Here is a 19,910-nt window from a genome sequence, read left to right as displayed (position 1 = left end):
GTCAACCTGCACACTCTTCCCCAGTGAGGATCTCAAAGCTGGTGCTAGCTACAGTCAAAACTCTTCCACGGACAGGTTTGGAAAATGTATCCGGGCAACCTACATTATAGCACAGTGGAGTGGAGGGCTGTTTACCGGGACTAAGTCTGGGATACCTTGCTGGAGCAAAGAATTAGAAGCTTGGTCATATTCCCAACTGTGCGTTGGTGCCCTTGGACTCCCCTGGAAACATGCTCCATTCTGCAGCAACAAGCAGTCTGCTGGAGGGACTCGTGTCTGTTCTGCAGAACTGGCGGCTTCCCTGAACTCATCGGGTAGGAATGTTCTCCAAGTAACCACTTAAAGCAGCTGTGGTTTCTCAAAGTCATACAGCACAGAGATAGGCCCTTCGGCCCAACCAGTCCATGCTGACCAAGGTGTCGATCTACACTAGTCCCATTTGCCCACGTTTGGCCCATATCCCTCTCAACCTTTCCCATCCATGGACCTGTCCTCAACCACTTCCTCTGGCGCATTCCAGGCAGCCACCACTCTCTGTGTAAAAAACCTTTGAACTTACCCCCTCTCACAACTGCATGCCCTTTAGTATTAGACACTTTGACCCTGAGGAAAAGATACCAGCTGTCTGGCTATGCCTCTCATAACTTTATAAACCTCTATCAGGTCTCCCCTCAGCCTCCACCGCTCCAGAGAAAACAATCCAAGTTTGTCCAACCTCTCCTTATAGCTCATACCCTCATATCCAGGCAGCATCCTGGTGAACCCCTCTGCACCCTCTCCAAAGTCTCCACATCCTTCCTGTAATGGGGCGACCAGAACTGTGCACAATATTCCAAATGTGGCCTGACCTAACCCTGAAACAGGGTTTCGACCCGAAGTATTAGCAATTCCTTCTCCCCCACAGATGCTGCTTGAGCCACTGAGTTCCTCCAGCAGATTGTTTGCCACTGCTGATTGCCTTGGTTCTAATATTTGGACTGTGCCACAGAGTCCTAGAGTCATAAAACAGGGACACAGGCCAATCAGGCCATCAAGCACTCATCTATCCCAATCCCCATATTTGGCCCAATGCCCTTCTTTTCCTCAGCGATTCAGGTACTCATCTAGGTCCTCCCTAAACACCGTGAGAGTCTCTGCCTCCACCGCTCTCTCAGGCAGTGCCTTCCAAACCCCAACAACCCCCTGGACAAGAATATTCTTCCTTCTGTCCCCTGTAAACCTCTTCCCTTCAACCTACCCCCTGGTTACAGACCCCTCTGTTGTGGGGAAGAGTTTGCTACCGTCTACCCTGTCCATGCACGTCATGATCCTGTACCCCTCTATCATGTCCCCCTCAGCCTCCTCCACTCCAGGGAGAACAGACCTAGCCTGCCCAGTCTCTCCTCATAACTGAAACACTGCGTCCCAGGCAACATCCAGGTGAGTCTCCTCTGCACCCTCTCCTCAGCAATCTTGTCCTCTCTCTGCTGTGGCAACAGAACTGCACACAGTGTTCCAGAAGTAAGCTCACCAATGTCTTATAAGGCTTTATATAACCTCCCTGTTCTTATATTCTCTGCCTTGGCGAATGAAGGGTAAGTATCCCGCACACTTTCCCCACCTGTGCTGTCACCTTCAGCAATCCTTGCACTTGTGCACCAAGGTCCCTCTGCTCCTCAATATTCCTGGGCCCTGCCATTCATTGTACGTGTCCTATTCTTGTCTGACCTTCCAAAATGCATCACTTTGCCCTGATCAGGATTAAATTCCATTTTCCATTGCTCTGGCCAATTTACCAGCTGATCGATTTCATAGCCCAAGTCGACCCTCCTCACTGTCCACAGCACCACCAATTTTTGTTCTAAACGACATCACTGGTGGGAATAGTTCTCTCAACCCACAGTGTCAACTTCTTTCAATAGCCAGAAACCTATAACAAAGCATCCTTAAACCTTGTAAATTCCAGGAAATACTGTATAACCCTAATCCCAAGACAACAACTTTCCCTCAATGTCAGCAAAACAAAAGAGCTGGTCACTGACTTCAGGAAGCAGGGCAAAGTACACACCCCTGTCTGTGTCAGTGGTGCTGAGGTGGAGGTGGTTAAGAGTTTCAAGTTCCTGGGTGTAAATATCACCAACAATTTGTCCTAGTCCAGCCATGTAGACTCTATGGCCAAGAAAGCTCACCAGTGCCTCTACTTCCTCAAAAGGCTATGGAAATTTGGCATGTTCCTGTTAATCCTCACCAATTTTTACAGATGCACCATAGAAAGCATCCTAACCGGATGCATCACAGCTCGGTGCAGCAACTGCTCTGCCCAAGACCACAAGAAATTGCAGAGAGTTGTGGACACAGCCCAGTCTGTCAAGCAAACCAGCCTCCCCTCCATGGACTCTGTCTGCACCTCCTGCTGCCTTGGGAAAACAGCCAACATAATTAAAGACCCCACCCACCCCGGATATTCTCTCTTCTCCCCTCCTCCATCGGGCAGAAGATACAAAAGCTTGAGAACACGTACCATCAGACTCAGGGACAGCTTCTATCACACTGCTATCAGACCCTTGAACAGACCTCTTGTACAATAAAGATGAACTCTTGACCTCACAATCTACCTCATCTTGGCCCTTGCACCTTATCATCTACCTGCACTGCACTTTCTGTAACTGTAACACTATATTCTGCATTCTGTTTTCTTTCTACTACCTCGATGTACTTACGTATGGAACGATCTGTCTGGATGGCACACAAACAAAAGCTTTTTACTGTATCTTGGTACACAAGACAATAACAAACCAATTACCAAGCTGTATAATCTTTCCTCATTAATTAACCCATCACATACAGGCATCAACCTGGCAAATCCATCCAGACCCCTCTCCAAGGACAATCCTTCCTAAGGTCCAGTGTCTACAACTTGTGGTCTCACACAGCTGTGTACAGCTACACCCCTGTATTCTAATCCTTCAGATTTAACTAACATTTCATTGGCGATGTTGGTTGCCTTCTCTTCCTGCACAGTGTTTTAATGATGAAACCCCCATGATTTTACCATTCGGGAAGTATTCTACTTTCTATGTTAAGTGCAAACTGTTGTCTTCACATTTGCCTTCAATGATTTCCATTTGCCACAATCCTCCTTCAACGTACCACTTGCATTGTTCACCCAGGCACCTATCCAGGGCAAACCTAGATATCTCATCCATCAATTTATCAGTGACTGTGATCATTTGTGGCAGATCCAACACTGACCTCTGCGGGGCACCACTGAGCAGTCCTGACCAATTGATGTGCCCACTCACTGCCTTGCCTCTTACTGAGCCAAATTCTGGGGTGGTGCAGTGGTGCAGAGCTGCTGCCTCACAGCTCCAGCGATCCGGGTTCAATCCTGACCTCTGGACATGCAGAGTCTGTACGTTCTCCCTGTGACCGAGTGGGTTTCCCCCGGCTGCTCGTTTCCAACGACGTGTGGATTGGTGGGTAATTGTCAATTGTAAATTGCCCCCACTGTGTGGGTGGGGAGGGGGCGGGTAGAATCTGGGGGGGAGTTGATGGGAGTGTGGGGAGAAGAGCTGGGATCGGCGTAGGGTGAGTGTACATGGGATTCTGTGGGCTGAAGGGCCTGTTTCCATCACTCAACATAGAACACTACAGCACAGTACAGGCCCTTCGGCCCACAATGTTGTGCTGACATTTTATCCTGCTGTAATATCTATCTAACCCTTCCCTCCCACATCGCCCCCCCCCATTTCCCATGGTGCGCGTTTGTAAGGAGCCGAAGACATTCTTCACAAGCGAGGCTGCGTTTCTCACCTCTGACAAACAGGTAAGCACTGTGTTGGGAGATGCCACCCCTCGTAACCAAGCGTAGTGTGTACAGGCCTTCATCATCTTTATTCAGGTGAGGGAGGGTCAGGATGGCAGTGCCGTCTTTGTACTGCATTGTGGCCCACTTAGACTTCTTTATCTCAATGTCTAGAAAAATCACATGGGGAAGGAATGTTAGAGACCCGGCCAATCAACATCAACACTTCATAAATAATTCAGTGATACCAGAAAAGGTCTTGCCACGAAGCTGGTTAACTTCATTTGATGACAAGACTAAAATCTTGCTCTGATTGAGTAGATACAGAATGACCCATTCTCTTTCTTTTTTTTTGCTTTTTCAATCTTTCTATTAGTTTTCAAATTAATACAGATTAATATATAACATTGATGTTTGTACATGTAATACAAAGAGATCAGGAGAACAATCATGGACTGGATAATCATAAGAAACAATAAAATATAAAAAATCTGTAGATCCAATGATCTCTTAGTAAATGAAAGGAAAGAAAAAAAATTATTATATAAATAAAAAAGAAAGAGAAAAAAAATCCCCAAATCAATAAGAAAAATTATAAACAATATATCAAACCAAACAGAAAAATTTCAAAAAAAAACAAACAAAAAAAAGACTGGACTAAAATTTCTCAGAAGAAACAGAGCAACATTATGTCGTCAACGCCGTTCCTCCAAGTTGGAAAGTTATTGAAAGGGGATCTACATCATGTGAAAATATTGAATAAATGGACTCCAAATATCTTCCAAGTTAAGCGAAGGATCAACAGTACCACTCCTAATTTTTTTCCAAGTTTAAACATGATCTAGTTTGAGAGAATCATTGAAAAGTCGTAGGGGGTATTGGATCCTTCCATTTAAGCAAAATGGATCGTTTGGCCATTAATGTGACAAAGGCAATCATACGGTAAGTGGAAGCAGATAAATGGCCAGACTCGATCCTTGGTAATCCAAAAATTGCAGTGATAGGGTGAGGTTGTAAATCAATCTTCAATACATTTGAAATAATGTTAAAAATGTCTTTCCAATATTTTTCCAAAAGAGGACAGGACCAGAACATATGTGTCAAAGAAGCCACATTCGATTTACATCTATCACATATAGGATTTATACGGTGATAAAAATGGGCTAGCTTATCTTTGGACATATGGGTCCTGTGAACTACCTTAAACTGTATCAAAGAATGTCTGGCACACATTGAAGATGTATTGACTAAATGAAGAATTTTCTTCCAAGTCTCTGTAGGTAAAGATGTCTGGAGTTCACCTTCCCATTCATTCTTGATTTTGTCCAGCGATTCTGGACGTATTTTCATAATTAAATCATAGATTATTGCTATCAAGCCCTTCTGATAAGGATTAAGACCTAAAATCCATAATTTCAGTTTTGTGAGGTGTCGGAAAAGAGGGTATAGTAGCTTTAAAAAAAATTCTAATCTGCAAATGTCGAAAAAAGTGTGATCTAGGCAAATTGTATTTGTTAGACAATTGTTCAAAAGATGAAAAACAGTTATCAATGAATAAATCACGAAAACATTCTATTCCCTTCCTTCTCCATATGGAAAAAGCTGCGTCAACTCTGGATGGATGAAAAAAAATTAGATTGAATGGGACTTGACGGGTTAAATTTATTCAACCCAAAAAATTTACCAAATTGAAACCATATTCGTATTGTATGTTTAACAATTGGGTTATTCGTACGTTTACTTAATTTGCTAAGTGCAAAAGGGAGTGAAGCTCCTAAAATAGAAACTAATGAAAATCCAAGTACTGATTGGTGCTCAAGGTGTACCCATTTGGGGCATTGAATTACATCTGAGTCTGTATCCAAAAAATTAAATATCTGATATTAATTGCCCAAAAATATAATCTAAAGTTAGGCAGGGCCATACCACCATCCTTCTTTAGTTTTTGTAAATATTTCTTACTTAACCTTGGGTTTTTATTCTGCCAAATATATGAAAGAATTTTAAAATCAATAGTGTCAAAAAAAGATTCCGGGACAAAAGTTGGAATCGCTTGAAGTAAATATAAAAATTTTGGTAAAATATTCATCTTAACCGCATTAATTCAGCCTACCAATGATAGAGATAATGGGGACCATTTAGTAAATAATTGTTTAACATGGTCAATTAAAGGCAATAGATTAGCTTTAAATAAGTCCTTATGCTTCTTGGTAATTTTAACACCTAAATACATAAAATAGTCAGTTACCAATCTAAAAGGTAATTGCCTTTAAATTGGGGTTTGCATATTTAATGGCAAAAGTTTGCTCTTATTAAGATTTAATCTATAGCCAGAAAAAACACTAAACTGATCTAGTAGTGATAGTACTGCGGGGATAGATTCCTCCGGATTAGAAATATAAAGTAACAGTTCATCTGCATAAAGAGATATCTTCTGTCCGCGAGTAATGCCACATACATTTGAAGAGTCCAGGAGTGCAATAGCCAAGGGTTCTAAAGCAAGGGTTCAAGAGTTTGTTGGATAGGCATGTGGAGGAGTGTGGGATGGGGGGATATGCGGGAGGAAGGGGTTAGGTAGTGTGAGGGTGGTTTGATGGACGGCACAACATGGTGGGCCGAAGGGCCTGTTTTGTGCTGTATGGTTCTATGGTTCAACATCAAATACTAAAGGGCTTAATGGGCAACCTTGAGAATGACCCATTCTCAAGTTGAAGTTTATTGTGACAGGCACACACACCCGGGGTATAAATGCTGTGAACATCAGCTGTTTGCAGCAGCAGCACAGTACGTTACAGACACAAGTTAACATAAACTTAAATTAACTTAAATTATACACAATTTACACAGCAGAATAAACACAACAACGCTAGTGCAAATTGAGAGAGAGGGAAAGTATAGTCCGAGGCAGAGTTAGGGGGTTTCAGGTGGGTTTAGCAGCAGACCACTGTACTTGGGGTGTGTCCTGTGTGGGATAAATCTTCAAATCCATCCCATCCCCCACCCAACTCAGACACAAACCTTGGGATTGGGTCAGTTACTCATCATCATTGGACCTGTCACTTCGATAGAACTGAAAACCAGGGGGTTTCTGGAACAGTTCACTGCCACTCAGCACACTGCAGAAACACCCAATTGTAAAGAAAACAATGAGATAAAACATTTCTGACACCCTTGATCAAACCCTGCATTAGCAAATGTACCCGTCATTTGGATATCACAATATTTCCAAGTATCAAGACCTAGGGGTCAAGATGACAACTGTCTGCCATCAGAACTAAATCCCAAATATATTTATCAACTTTTATCATTTTCTACAACAAAAACCAAAACAACAGACAGCTGATCCATCAGTACCATTCTTCACCACCAAGCCACTTAAATTAAAAACCAGCGTCTAGTGGTTCAGCATCTTTCCAGCAGATGTCAGTCATGGCCACAACAGTATCCGGGGAGAAGTCACCACTGTTTCAAGTTCAAGTTTATGTCACAGGCACACATAGCCGTGGTATAAATGCCATGGATGTTAGCCTTTTGCAGCAGCAGCACAGAAGGAGCATGCACACAGATGTCCTCTGCAAGTATCTGACTGACAGGGTGAACAGTCTGTTCCAGGGTTCCTGCGCCACATTGAGTTAGAACAGATCCACCTGGGAAGAATACACTTTCCCTGAGGTGGTGACCATGTCCGAGAAGAATGCTTTCTTCCTAAAGTGAGAACTATGGGTTTCGGTGGTGAATTGTGTTTCTTGTTGACACACCGGAGAATGAGTTATAAGTCAGGACTGTACTGCTCAGCAGTACAGTCCTGAAGAGGGTGCAGGAAAATCTGCAGGAGGTTTACACGTTCAGATGTTGGAGGTGAGGGGGGCGGTTGGGAAAGTGACAGGATTCATACAGCACGGAAACAGGCCCTTCGGCCCAACTGGTCCGTGCCGACCAAGGTGCCCATCTAAGCTCATCCCATTTGCCTGTGTTTGGCCCATATCCCTCTGAACCTTTCCGATCCATGGACCTGTCCAAGTGTCTTTTAGATGTTGTTAACGTACCCACCTCACCCACTTCCCTGGCAGCTCATGCCACACACCCACCACCCTCTGTGTGAAAAAGTTGCCCCTCAGGTCCCTTTTAAATCTCTCTCCCCTCACCTTAAACCTGTGCTGTCTAGTTTTTGACTCCCTTTCCCTGGGAAAAAGACTGAGTGCATTCACCCTGTCTATGGCCCTCATGGTTTTATACACCTCTATAAGGTCACCCCGCAGTGTCCTATGCTCCAAGGAATAAAGTCCCAGCCCAACCTCTCCCGATAACTCAGGCCCTCAAGTCCTGACAACATTCTTGTAAATGCTCTTTCCAGGTTAACTGCATCTTTCCTACAACAGGGTGACCAAATCTGTACGGAGTGTGATCTCATCAACATCCTGTACAACTGCAACATGACGTCAAAACTCCTACACTCAATACCCTGACTGATGAATGCCAAATGCCTTCTTCACCACCCTGTCTACCTGTGGCAGGCACGGTAGTGTAGCTGTTAGTGTAACACTATTACAGCACCAGCAGCCCAGGTTCAATTCCAGCCGCTGTCTGTGAGGAGTTTGTACATTCTGTGTGGGTTTCCTCCGGGTGCTCCAGTTTCCTCCCACATTCCAAAGACGTACGGGTTAGGAAGTTGTGGGCATGCTATGTTGGCGCCGGAAGCGTGGCGACACTTGCGGGCTGCCCCCAGAACACTCTACGCAAAAGACGCATTTCACTGTGTGTTTTGATGTACATGTGACTAATGAAGAAATCTCTCTCTGAAAGTCCTACCCTGGTGTGACTTCCCAAAATGCAACACCTCACACTTATCTGAATTAAACTCCATTTGCCATTCCTCAGCCCACTGACCCAGCTGATCAACGTCCCCCTGTAATTTTTGAAAACCATCCTCACTGTCTATGATTCCACTTGTTCAAGCTCACTCACCATGCCTTGTACATTCTCACCCAGATCGACTATGTAGATGACCAACATTCTGGGCGTTATGATGAGAAGCATCCAAGACAAAAGGAAGGACATTATGTTGAACCACCGTTACACCTGCTGTTGGACGATTGTGTTAATGAACAGCACCGGGCTTCAGCAGGGCTTTGTGGGGGGGGGGGAGGGGGGGTGGGTAGTGGGGGGCACAGGCCACAGGAAAAAAGTCAGGGAGTGGGACCTGGATCGTTCTCACTTAAGTTGAGCAGATGCTGGAATCTGGAGCCACACACAACACACTGGAAGAACTCAGCGGGTCAGGCAGCATCTGCGGAGGGGAGTGGACACTAAACCACAATGTCGACTGCCCATCCCCCTCCGGAGATGCTGCCTGACCCGCTGAGTCTCTCCAGCGTGATGTGTGTTGCTCCCATTTAAAGCCCAACTTGGCAGAATGACCTCTTTCTGTGCTTGAAAAGTTTTACATTGTAATTCCATTGCTCGCAGAGGACAAAAAACATGCAGGCTACTCATTCCCCTGTCTTCCCTCCTGAAAATGCTGGCGCAATGCTTTCTCACAAGCGTTTAAAAAACGTCGCCTTTATGGTGAATTTCAGATCCTCGATGAAAAAGTGGCGATGCTGGAGAAAGTCATACAGTGCAGGCACAGAGGGAGGGGTGCCATACAGTCGTACAGTGCAGGCACGGAGGGAGGGGTGCCATACAGTCGTACAGTGCAGGCACAGAGGGAGGGGTGCCATACAGTCGTACAGTGTAGGCACAGAGGGAGGGGTGCCATACAGTCGCACAGTGCAGGCACGGAGGGAGGGGTGCCATACAGTCGTACAGTGCAGGCACGGAGGGAGGGGTGCCATACAGTCATACAGTGCAGGCACGGAGGGAGGGGTGGGAGAGATGGGAAGGGCTGCTCCCCCAGTATGACTGACGGGACAGGAGTGAGAACAGGTGGTACAGAGCCACTGGCTGAACATCAGTGGAGAAGATCTGGAGGTGGAGAGGTTCCATTGACCTTGGGTCAGAGGCACAGCCAGTGATTTAAACTATTCATAAATGTTAACCCGATTGATACTTTAATCCCTCACAGCCATTCCTCTCTACTGAAATCAATGCAGCAGGGTTCCCTGTACTGTCGACCCAGCCAGATGTTGGGAATTCCCACAACTCTGCAGACCTCCATGAGGAATCCTGCAGTGAAGCATCATTGGAGAACAGGTGCATGCAGAGCCTGGTAGATGATCGGGTTTGCGTGGGCTGGAATCACGCAAACCCGCCTCCCCTTCATCAGATCCGTCTACACTTCCCGCTGCCTCAGGAAAGCAGCCAACGTAATCAGTGACCCCTCCCACCCTAGACATTCTCTCTTCTCCCCCCTCCCATCGGGCAGAAGATACAAAAGCTTGAGAACATGTACCACCACACTCAAGGACAGCTTCTATCCTGCTGTTATCAGACTCTTGAACGGACCTCTCACACGCTAAGGATGAACTCTTGATCTCCCAACCTACCTCACCATGACCCTTGCACCTTATTGTCTGCCTGCGCTGCACTTTCTCTGCAACTGTAACACTATATTCTGCATTCTGTTTTCTTATTACTACCTCAGTGCACTGATGTGATGAAACGATCTGTATGGATGACATGCAGAACAAAGTTTTTCTCTGTATCTAGGTACTTGTGACAGTAATAAACCAATGGTGGTGAGAGCAGATTTACTAATAACTCTCAAATGAAACTGTGTGCAGAATTGATCAGAGAAAGTGGAAATACAAGAGTGGAGTTAATTGGGTTACTCAATGAATGAGCTAGTATAGGTTGAATGGGCTGAAGGGCCTCTTTGTGTCCCCCTTCACTCAATGACAGCACCGAAGGTCTGGAAGCTATACCACTGAAGGATAATAGAACACAACAAGACAGCACGGGAACCGACCCTTGGCCCTACCATGTTGCGCCGAACTAATTAAGCTAATGACAGCTAACTAAACTAATCCCTTCTGCCGTCACAAGTCCACAGCCCTCCTCTTTCTGCACATTCATGTGCCTATCTGAGAGCCTCTTAAACCCCTCGATCGTATCTGCCTCCACCCCCAGCCCAGGCAGCACATTCCAGGCACCCACCGCTCTCTGTGTAAAAAAACCTGCCCCACACATCTCCTTTGAACTTTCCCTTCTCACCTTAAACGCATGCCCTCTGGTATTAGACATTTCAATCCTGGGAAAAAGATACCGGCTGTCTATCTCTGCCTCTCATAATCTTATAAACCTCTCCCAAGTCTCCTCGCAGCCTGACGCTCCAGAGAGAACAACCCAAGTTTGTCCAACCTCTCCTTATAGCTCATACCCTCTAATCCAGGCAGCATCTCGGTGAACCTCTCCTGCACCCCCTCCAAGCCTCAACATCCTTCCTATAATGGGGCAACCAGAGTTGAATGCAATACTCCAGATTCTAAGGGGAGATATGTCATATTTTGTATTATATATTTTATGAACTAGGAAAGGCTTTAATTTCATGTAAAAATATACTTCGCAACAGAAGAAAAAAACCTACATAACATCTTCCCACAACCAATTGGCTTTAGCGGATGGGATAGTTTGGAAGTCCAGTCCGTGCTGAGACACAGAAGGGGCCCAACACACAAGTGACAGCTTGCTTGAGGGAGACGGATTGACACAGCAGAGATCTCCCTTGTTCTTCCTCAAGAAATCGCAGAGATTTCCTCTTGTTGCAATGTAACTTCTCGAAAGGTGAATTGTTTTCACAAACCCAGTGCTCCAGAAACACCAGATCGATTCTCCGATCTGCAAACCGGCCTGTTTTGTGAATCCTTCTGTTGAAGATTTACGAGGATGTTGCCAGGACTTGAGGGCCTGAGTTACAGGGAGAGGTTGGGCAGGCTGGGACTTTATTCCTTGGTGTGTAGGAGCCTGAGGGGTGACCTTATAGAGGTGTATAAAATCATGAGGGGCATCGATAGGGTGAACGCACACAGTCCTTTTCCTAGGGAAAGGGAACCAAAAACTAAAGGGCACAGGTTTAAGGTGAGAGAGGAAAGATTTCATAGGAACTTGAGAGGCAATTTTTTCACCCGGAGGGTGTTCCATATATGGAACGAGCTGCCAGAGGAAGTGAGTGAGGCAGGTACATTAACAACATTTAAAACTCACTTGGACAGGGACACGGATAGGAAAAGTTTAGAGGGATATGGGCCAAACACAGGCAAATGGGACCAATTTAGGTGGGCACTTTGGTTGGCATGGATGAGTTGGGCCGAAGGGCCTGTTTCCCTGTTATATAACTCTATTACTCTATGACTGTTACCCCAGAAATCCGTACGCACAGGGTGCACGTCCAAGGCATAACCCTGATACTCCATCCCATGCTGTCAGTGATCACTAGTTCACACCACCACAACGTGCAATTCGTGTTATGGCATGGGAGCCCATTCAACCCAACATATCTATGCTGGCTCACAGAGCAATCCCATCTGCCCACTAATCTTCCCTGTAACCTGCTCCCCCCACATTCTACCACTCACCCACACACTAGGGGTAATTTACAGTGGGCAGTTAAACCACCAACCTGCACTTCTTTGGGACGTGGGAGGAAATGGGAGCACCCGGGGAAAACCCATGCAGTCATGGCAGAACATGCAAACTCCACACAGACAGCACCAGAGGTCGGGATCAAACCCTGGTCTCTGGAGCTGGGAGGTGGCAGCATTTACCCGCTGCGCCACTGTATCCCTTGTTCAAATGCTCTCATCTGAACTGATGCCAGGTGACCTGATACCAGGGAACAGTGATGTAAAGTCCCACCAATACACGTCACTGATAAAATTTGTCTTCGCAAAGTCAGAACTGCCCATTTACAAAAGAGTTGATTCCAACCTTAAAGGGGTTGTTAAAGTTCAGTGTACAAGGAATTAAATGTCCACGGACTGGCTCTGAGCTGACGGGAAACCGAGGAGCAGAGTATGGGGTTGTGCAGCCTTTTGTTTGGTCCCACCACATTACTTAAGCAGACGTACTTCCCGATTAACACAGCAGGCAGAAAACTGGGGACAGTTACTGACCATCCCTGTACCACACAGCCTCTGGCTGGAGTCGGTGAATGTTTGGAGTCAGGATCATCCGGCAGGTGAGGATCATCGTCTCTCCCTCTGTGCCAAAGCTCACCCCAAACTTCTCACTGTATTGGATATCTATCTGTGTGAAAACTGGAGGCGACAGCAGAGGAACTGTTGGGAGACAGAAACAGAGCGTTAACACAACGTAGACTTTCCTACTCCCACCCACCCAAGGAGGTTTACACCAAATATTAATCACATTGGGTCTTATCCAACTGATTTATTCAGAAAATTCCTTTATGAATTACTTTCTATCTTAAAACAATCGATACTTTTGAAAAGGAGCAAGATGAGGATGTTCTGAAGTGTGTGTCATCGGAGTTCACTTGAGGAGGTCGCTGGACAGATCGTACCGATGAGTTGGAAGATGGAGATTGGTCACTGGACGGATCTACCGATGAGTTGGAAGATGGAGATTGGTCACTGGACGGATCTACCGATGAGTTGGAAGATGGAGATTGGTCACTGGACGGATCTACCGATGAGTTGGAAGATGGAGATTGGTCACTGGACGGATTGTACCGATGAAAGATAGAGATAAGATTAATGAAGTAAAAAGGAGCAAGAAATACAAACCACAAGGTTTGGAAGAGTGTGGATTGTAGCAGGAAATGAAAGCAGAGCTTCCTAGAAATGATGTGAAAGATGATGAGATTTGTTCCTTGACCATTTCACTGTCCTGGTGAGATGGAGAAACTGGTCAGGAGATTCCACAGTGCTTCCAACTTCCAGCAGCTTGTCTGGACCTGTCTAATTAACCCTCAACACTTTACTAGGGATGCCCCTCAGAAAATGTAAAGCTAAAAGATGAAGATATCACACGGACATCATTACACAACCCCTCTCCCCAGATATCCAAATGATGAAACCCAAGTCTATCAGCTTTGGAGAGCTCAACAGCTGAAATAACTCATGTATTTAAAAGTATGCAACTTTTAAAAAAACAGCTGTGTCTTTTAACAAAGTGTTTGGCTAATGCAGTAACCCTTAGTGCTTGTCAGAAAGGATTTGTTGCAGTTACCCTGAGATACAACCACAGCACGGGGGCCTGAGGAATCACAAGGATCAAGTGGTGCTTTTGATAAATCCAGTGAGATCGTGTCAGCCCCAAGCTAATGTTTAAGGCTTTGGGCAGGATGGGGTTGATGCCAACTTTGTAAGCCTGGTATTGGACCTTGGCATCAACTCAGATACTGTTATTGAGAACGGTAAAATCAGGACTGGATCTATCCCCATCAGGAATGGGGTGAAGCAGGGTGATCCACTTTCCCCTATTTGTTTATCATGGTGGACATCCTGTTATCTTCATCAGGCAGGGATGGTTCAGGAACTTACCTCAGTACTGATAGTATGTTCTGTACTGTCCCGGCTTGTGGGCCCACTGAGTGACTGTTACAAGGGATGGCAAAAAACCTCAGGGTCCTTGAGAATTTTTGTACAAAGCCAGGCCCTGAGTTTTATCAATAAAACTTTTTAAGAATAAGAGTTTCATTTTTAATGCTGTTGACAAATGACTTGTTGAAAAGAATAAGATTAATTGTCTCGGTGCTGGTGATTGGGAGAAGTCCCCTGGCATCAGGATCGCTCCTCGGTTGGTTGTTCCTGACAGGAGTTTAATAAAAGTTCTCTTGTCTCCTTCAGACCACCAGGCCTGAAACTCTGAAGCCAGGGACCTTAGATGATTCTTGTTAACTTCAATAATTCTTCTTAAAAGTCAGTACCGGGGCTGAAACTTGACCCTTAAATCACTCATTGTTAGCAGGTTCGATTCTAATTGTCATAACCTCAGAACAAAATCAGAACGTTCTCAGAGAAGTCTCCCCGAACCCAAAGTACATCAGGTTTTCATACTCGAGAACAAGAATAGGTGATTCAATACAATTTCACTGGCTACAGTGATGGCGTTCACTTCAATATTTTGAGTCTGATAAATTGTACCATTGAGTAACATACTGTATCTACACCGGGAGCACACTGCAACTGACAAGACACGTCTGAATGTTCAAACCCCTTTGCTGGGACAAAGTTATTCACACGGATGGTGTAAAAACTTCTCAGGGCAGAGAACATGGGCACCCAGAGTCAGTGCTGTGAGGGCTGACTCTCTGGGTACAGAGATCTCAGTTATTGACAGGGCAAATCTGCCTGTGGCCATGTGTGATGTGCTAAGTGACAGCATCAGTCTGGTCTGGAGGCTTCCTTGATCTCAGTCACCAGGGTGCAAAGTACCTGAGCCAGTGTTGCCTGGTCTGATATCGGCCAGCTAACATCGACCCCTTGTCTTACATTTAGCTGATGCAGACGAGAACGTCTCGCGGTCTCATCACTTTACAAACCACATCTCTTGAGCAGTCAGTAGGCTGTGGGTCAGCAGCCTGTGAGGTCAGCAGCCTGTGCTCTGTAGACAGTGCCGTTTGTTTACAAAGCTGTTCTTTTACTTTCAGACTGATCACTGCTTGCGATTTACATTAAGAACTGAAGACTGGTTCGTGTTTGAATTAATGCCCAGTATATTCACATAATTCCATGACTCCTGAATATCTAACACTCTTGCTCCATCAACACGGAGACTTTGAACAAGGAAAAGCAGGCTCACACATTGTTGGACTCTGCATCCTCACGTCACCAAGGTGAGTGCGAGCTGCACTTTATTTGTCTACCTGCACTATAGTCAGCATGGCTATAGGCCTCATGAGCCTAATTTAATTTTTTTAAGGAGGTGACAAAACAAATAGATGAAGGTAGTGCAGTGGATGTGGTGTATATGGACTTAAGTAAGGCGTTTGACATGGTTCACCACTATAGGCTCATCCAGAAAGTTATGAGGAATGGGATCCATGGAAACTTGGCTGTGTGGATTCGGAATTTGCTCTCCCACAGAAGGCAGAGGGTGGTGGTAGATGGAGCGTATTCTGCCTGGAGGTCGGTGACCAGTGGTGTTCTGCAGGGATCTGTTCTGGGACTCCTGCTCTTTGTGATTTTTATAAATGACTTGGATGAGGAAGTGGAGGGATGGGTTAGTAAGTTTGCGGATGACACAAAGGTTAGAGGTGTTGTGGATAGTGTCGAAAGCAGTCGTAGGTTACAACGGGATATCAACAGGATGTAGAGTTGGGCAGAGAAGTGGCAGATGGAGTTCAATTTGGACAAGTGTGAAGTGATACACTTTGGAAGATCGAACTTCCAGACAGAATACAAGGTTATTGGCAGGATTCTGAGCAGTGTGGAGGAACAGAGGGATCTTGGGGTCCACGTCCATAGATGACTCAAAGTTGCTGCTCAAGTTGATAGGGTGGTTAAGAAGGCATGTGATGTGCTGGCCTTAATTTATCAGGAGATTGCATTCAAGAGCCGCGAGGTAATGTTGCAGCTCTATACAACTTTGGTTAGACTACACTTGGAGTATTGTGTTCAGTTCTGCTCACCTCATTATAGGAAGGATGTGGAAGCTTTAGAGAGGGTGCAGAGGAGATTTACCAGGATGCTGCCTGGATTAGAGAACGTCTTATGAGGATAGGTTGAGTGAGCTAGGGCTTTTCTCTTTGGAGTGACGCAGGATGAGAGGCGACTTGATAGAAGTGTGTAAGATTATGAGGGGCATAGACAGAGTGGACAGCCAGCACCTTTTTCCCCAGGGTGGCAATGGCCAATACCAGAGGACGTCAGTTTAAGGTCAGAGGAGGAATGTTCAGGGGAGATGTCAGAGGTAGGTTTTTTTGCACAGAGAGCAGTGGGTGCCTGGAACACACTGCCGGGGGTGGTGGTAGAGACTGATACAATAGGGACATTTAAAAGGCTCTCAGATAGGCACATGGATGTAAGAAAAATGGAGGGTTACGGGCTGTGCAGGAAAGAAGGGTTAGATTGATCATGGAGTAGGTTTGTATAGGTCAGCACAATATCGTGGGCCGAAGGGCCTGTACTGTTCCATGTTCTATGCACTTCCTCTGTAAGTGCATTCTGCATTCCGTTTTCCCTTCGTACTACCTCGATGTCCTTATGTTTTGGAATGATCTGTCTGGATGGCATGCAGAACAAAGCTTTTCACTGTATCTTGGTACCTGTGACAATAATAAACCAATCACCAATTACTCTGAAGCACAGGGGTTCCACTATCTACATTCATGGGTGAGGGAGCATTTGCAAAGTCAGGATCTTCCAGAAATGCAAGGGAAAGGGAGACTGAAGCTGACTAAAACTGAAAGAGCTTCATGCCGCGTGAGTGATTGTGGCCACGACCAGTGGTGACGTTGTCATGGAGTCCCATCTAACGGATGATTGACTTGGATCTACTCACGCTTCACTGGGAGCAGGACCGAGTGGTAAGGCTCTTCATCTCCATGGAACCCTAAAGGGAGACAACAGTTTAGACAGGTGTTCACTCTCAGGCAGCACACACTCCAGGAGCTGAAGTTAATCCAAGCGGGATTACTCACTTTTGACAATGACAGCAGCACTGGACGAAGCCTCCCCGTGGATGTTGAAGGCCACAGCTGTGTACTGAGCGGTGTCGTTGGTTGTGCATCTGAAAAGAAAAGCAAGGTCCACTTAACTGCCACGCACCAAGTCTGATGTTGGTGTCACTTTAGTCATTATGTGAAGAGATTCCAGGGTGAAAGCGCAGGACAGGGAGAGAGCCAGATGTCAACGCCCTCACTTCACACAGAGTCTGCAGAGGCAGTGAAAGCAATGTACTTGGTGAGACAACACACAAAATGCTGGAGGAACTCAGCGGGTCAGGCAGCATCTGTGGAGGGAGATGGACAGTTGACATTTCAGGTCAAGACCCTTCATCTGAACTGAAAGACAGAGGGGAGAGAGTCGGTGTAGAGAGGGGAGGGGAAAGAGCCGGCAGGTGATGGGTGGATCCAGGTGAGGGGGGTGATGGGCAGATGGGGAAGGGGGAGATTGGGAATGATGTCAGAAGCTGGGAGGTGATAGGTGGAAGTGACAAAGGGCTGAAGAAGATGGGATCTGATAGGAGAGGACAGTGGACCATGGGATAAAGGGAGGGAGGTGGGGAGCAGGAGAAATGTGTGGGTGATGGGCAGATCAAGAGGACGGGGGTGGTCCAGATTTCTCTCAATGTGAGGCCACACCAAATTATCCCCACGTCTTAGCTACTGTCCAGAGATCCCCACCATAACATAAACACGGTGCGGATCGCTGGATACACCTTTCACACTCAAATAAACTACAGATACTTCACGCAATGCTTCACACATGAAGGATAATTGCAGTCAAAATGGTCATGGGAACATACACCGCCTTGGCCTCTGGGAGAGAGGAAAATTCAGGTGATTCACTGACCGTACTGACAGCCTAACGCCAATCCAACCCACAGCTCAGAATTCTTTGGAAGGAGAACAGGTAAACCACCTGTTTGAATGGACACTGGGCCAACCATTCCCGATCCAGCCCACCGTCCACACTGACCCATTGTGGCCACAAGGTTCCAATGACCTCAAGGCCTTGGGTTTGCAGCTGTCCTGTAACTGGAGTAGGTCACAAGTGACAACTAGGTCCAGAGGTGTTGCATTCACTGCCTGGATAGCTTGTGCCATCAAAAGCCAGATTCACAGTTTCCAAACATCTCTCTTGCTCCAGTATTTAAATGCAATTGAAATTGATGTGTTAGTAAAATTAAACATAGAAACATAGAGCCTTACAGCACGGAGAGAGTCCGTGTCGAGCATCAATCACCCTCTCACACTGATCCCATTTTATTCTCCCCACAATCTCATCAACTCCCCCCAGGTTCTGCCCCTCACCTACACACTGGGGACAATTTACAGCAGCCAGTTCACCCACTGACCCGCACGTCATTGGGATGTGGGGGGAAACTGGAGCACCTGGGGAAAACCCACGCAGTCACAGGGAGAACGTGCAAACTCCACACGGACAGCACCAGAGGTCAGGATCGAACCGGGTCACTGGAGCTGGGAGCCAGCGGCTCTACATATTGTGCCATCATTATCTTTTATATTAAATATATTAGTAAATAAAGGCAATGCCATTGTTTTTAAATGAGAGACATGCTTAGCAACTGCCTGTCAAAATTAACAAGTATTTGGTATTGGGAATATCCCCCCAATCTTCATCCACTCCCCCACTGTGAATCTTCCTCTCCTGATTTGTAAACTACTGTATGTTGCTGCATTACCTTCAGAAGAACAACGATTACCAACATGCCTTTACCTCAGGAAACTCCACCTCCCGTCATGCCATGCATTGAGGATTGCAACGTCCTCAAAGCTTTTGTTTAGTGTACAATTTCCCACAGAACTTCAAATCATAAAACGTCACATTAAACAATCCACAAAATACATCATGTCTAGATGTACGGTGGTTGACATTTTTTAGAAAAAAGGTTCTGGATGTATTAGAAGATTTGCTTTGTAAGATAAAGAAGGCTTGAAGTGCAGTGAGTTAATGGGTATTGAGAAAAAATTTTTAAAATAGGATTAAGGTGGGATCAGTGTAAATGGGTGGTTGATGGTTGGCATTGACTTGATGGGCTGAAGGGTCTGTTTCTGTGCTGTATCCCTCTGTGGTTCTGGAACTGACACTAACATTACGCTGCAATGTCAGTCAGCAGCTGTTCAGCTGAAATCAGACAGCTTTGTTGCAGTTACTCTATCTGTGCATTCACCCCCTGATCTGTCTTACAACAGGGTGGGACGTGGGAGGTGGAGGGGCTCAAGTGAGTCACAAACTCTGAAGGCGTGCAAGTTCCTTTGTGAAAAATCTCATCCTCTCTGACAGAAGTACACATTGAGCTTGGAAGCCCACCTTCACCAATGTTTTTACAAAACTACGACAATCGAGATCAAGATGAAAGATGATCGTAGATCATAGAGTAATACAGCACGGAAACAGGCCCTTCAGCCCAACTGGTCCATGCTGACTAAGATGCCCATCTAAGCTAGTCCCATTTGCCTGCATTTGGACCATATCTCTCTAAACCTTCCCTGTCCATCTACCTTTCCAAGTGTCTTTTAAATGTTGTTAATGTACCTGCC

General features: G+C 45.8%; 1 protein-coding gene across 1 annotated transcript in view; it reads right to left on the bottom strand.

Annotated features, from left to right (window-relative positions):
• The window catches only part of myom2b (myomesin 2b), a 118,266-nt gene that overhangs the window by 73,353 nt on the left and 25,003 nt on the right, over positions 1–19,910 (bottom strand). The window contains exons 6-9 of the mRNA XM_052024836.1: positions 17,325–17,413; positions 17,186–17,236; positions 12,835–12,999; positions 3,793–3,954 (exon numbers count right to left, since the gene is read on the bottom strand). Coding sequence (XP_051880796.1) covers positions 3,793–3,954; positions 12,835–12,999; positions 17,186–17,236; positions 17,325–17,413 — 467 coding nt within the window. The remainder of the gene's footprint in view (positions 1–3,792; positions 3,955–12,834; positions 13,000–17,185; positions 17,237–17,324; positions 17,414–19,910) is intronic.

This window comes from Pristis pectinata, chromosome 10, assembly GCF_009764475.1.
Source record: "Pristis pectinata isolate sPriPec2 chromosome 10, sPriPec2.1.pri, whole genome shotgun sequence".
Lineage (NCBI taxonomy): Eukaryota > Metazoa > Chordata > Chondrichthyes > Rhinopristiformes > Pristidae > Pristis > Pristis pectinata.
This window is presented reverse-complemented; position numbering and strand designations above follow the sequence as displayed.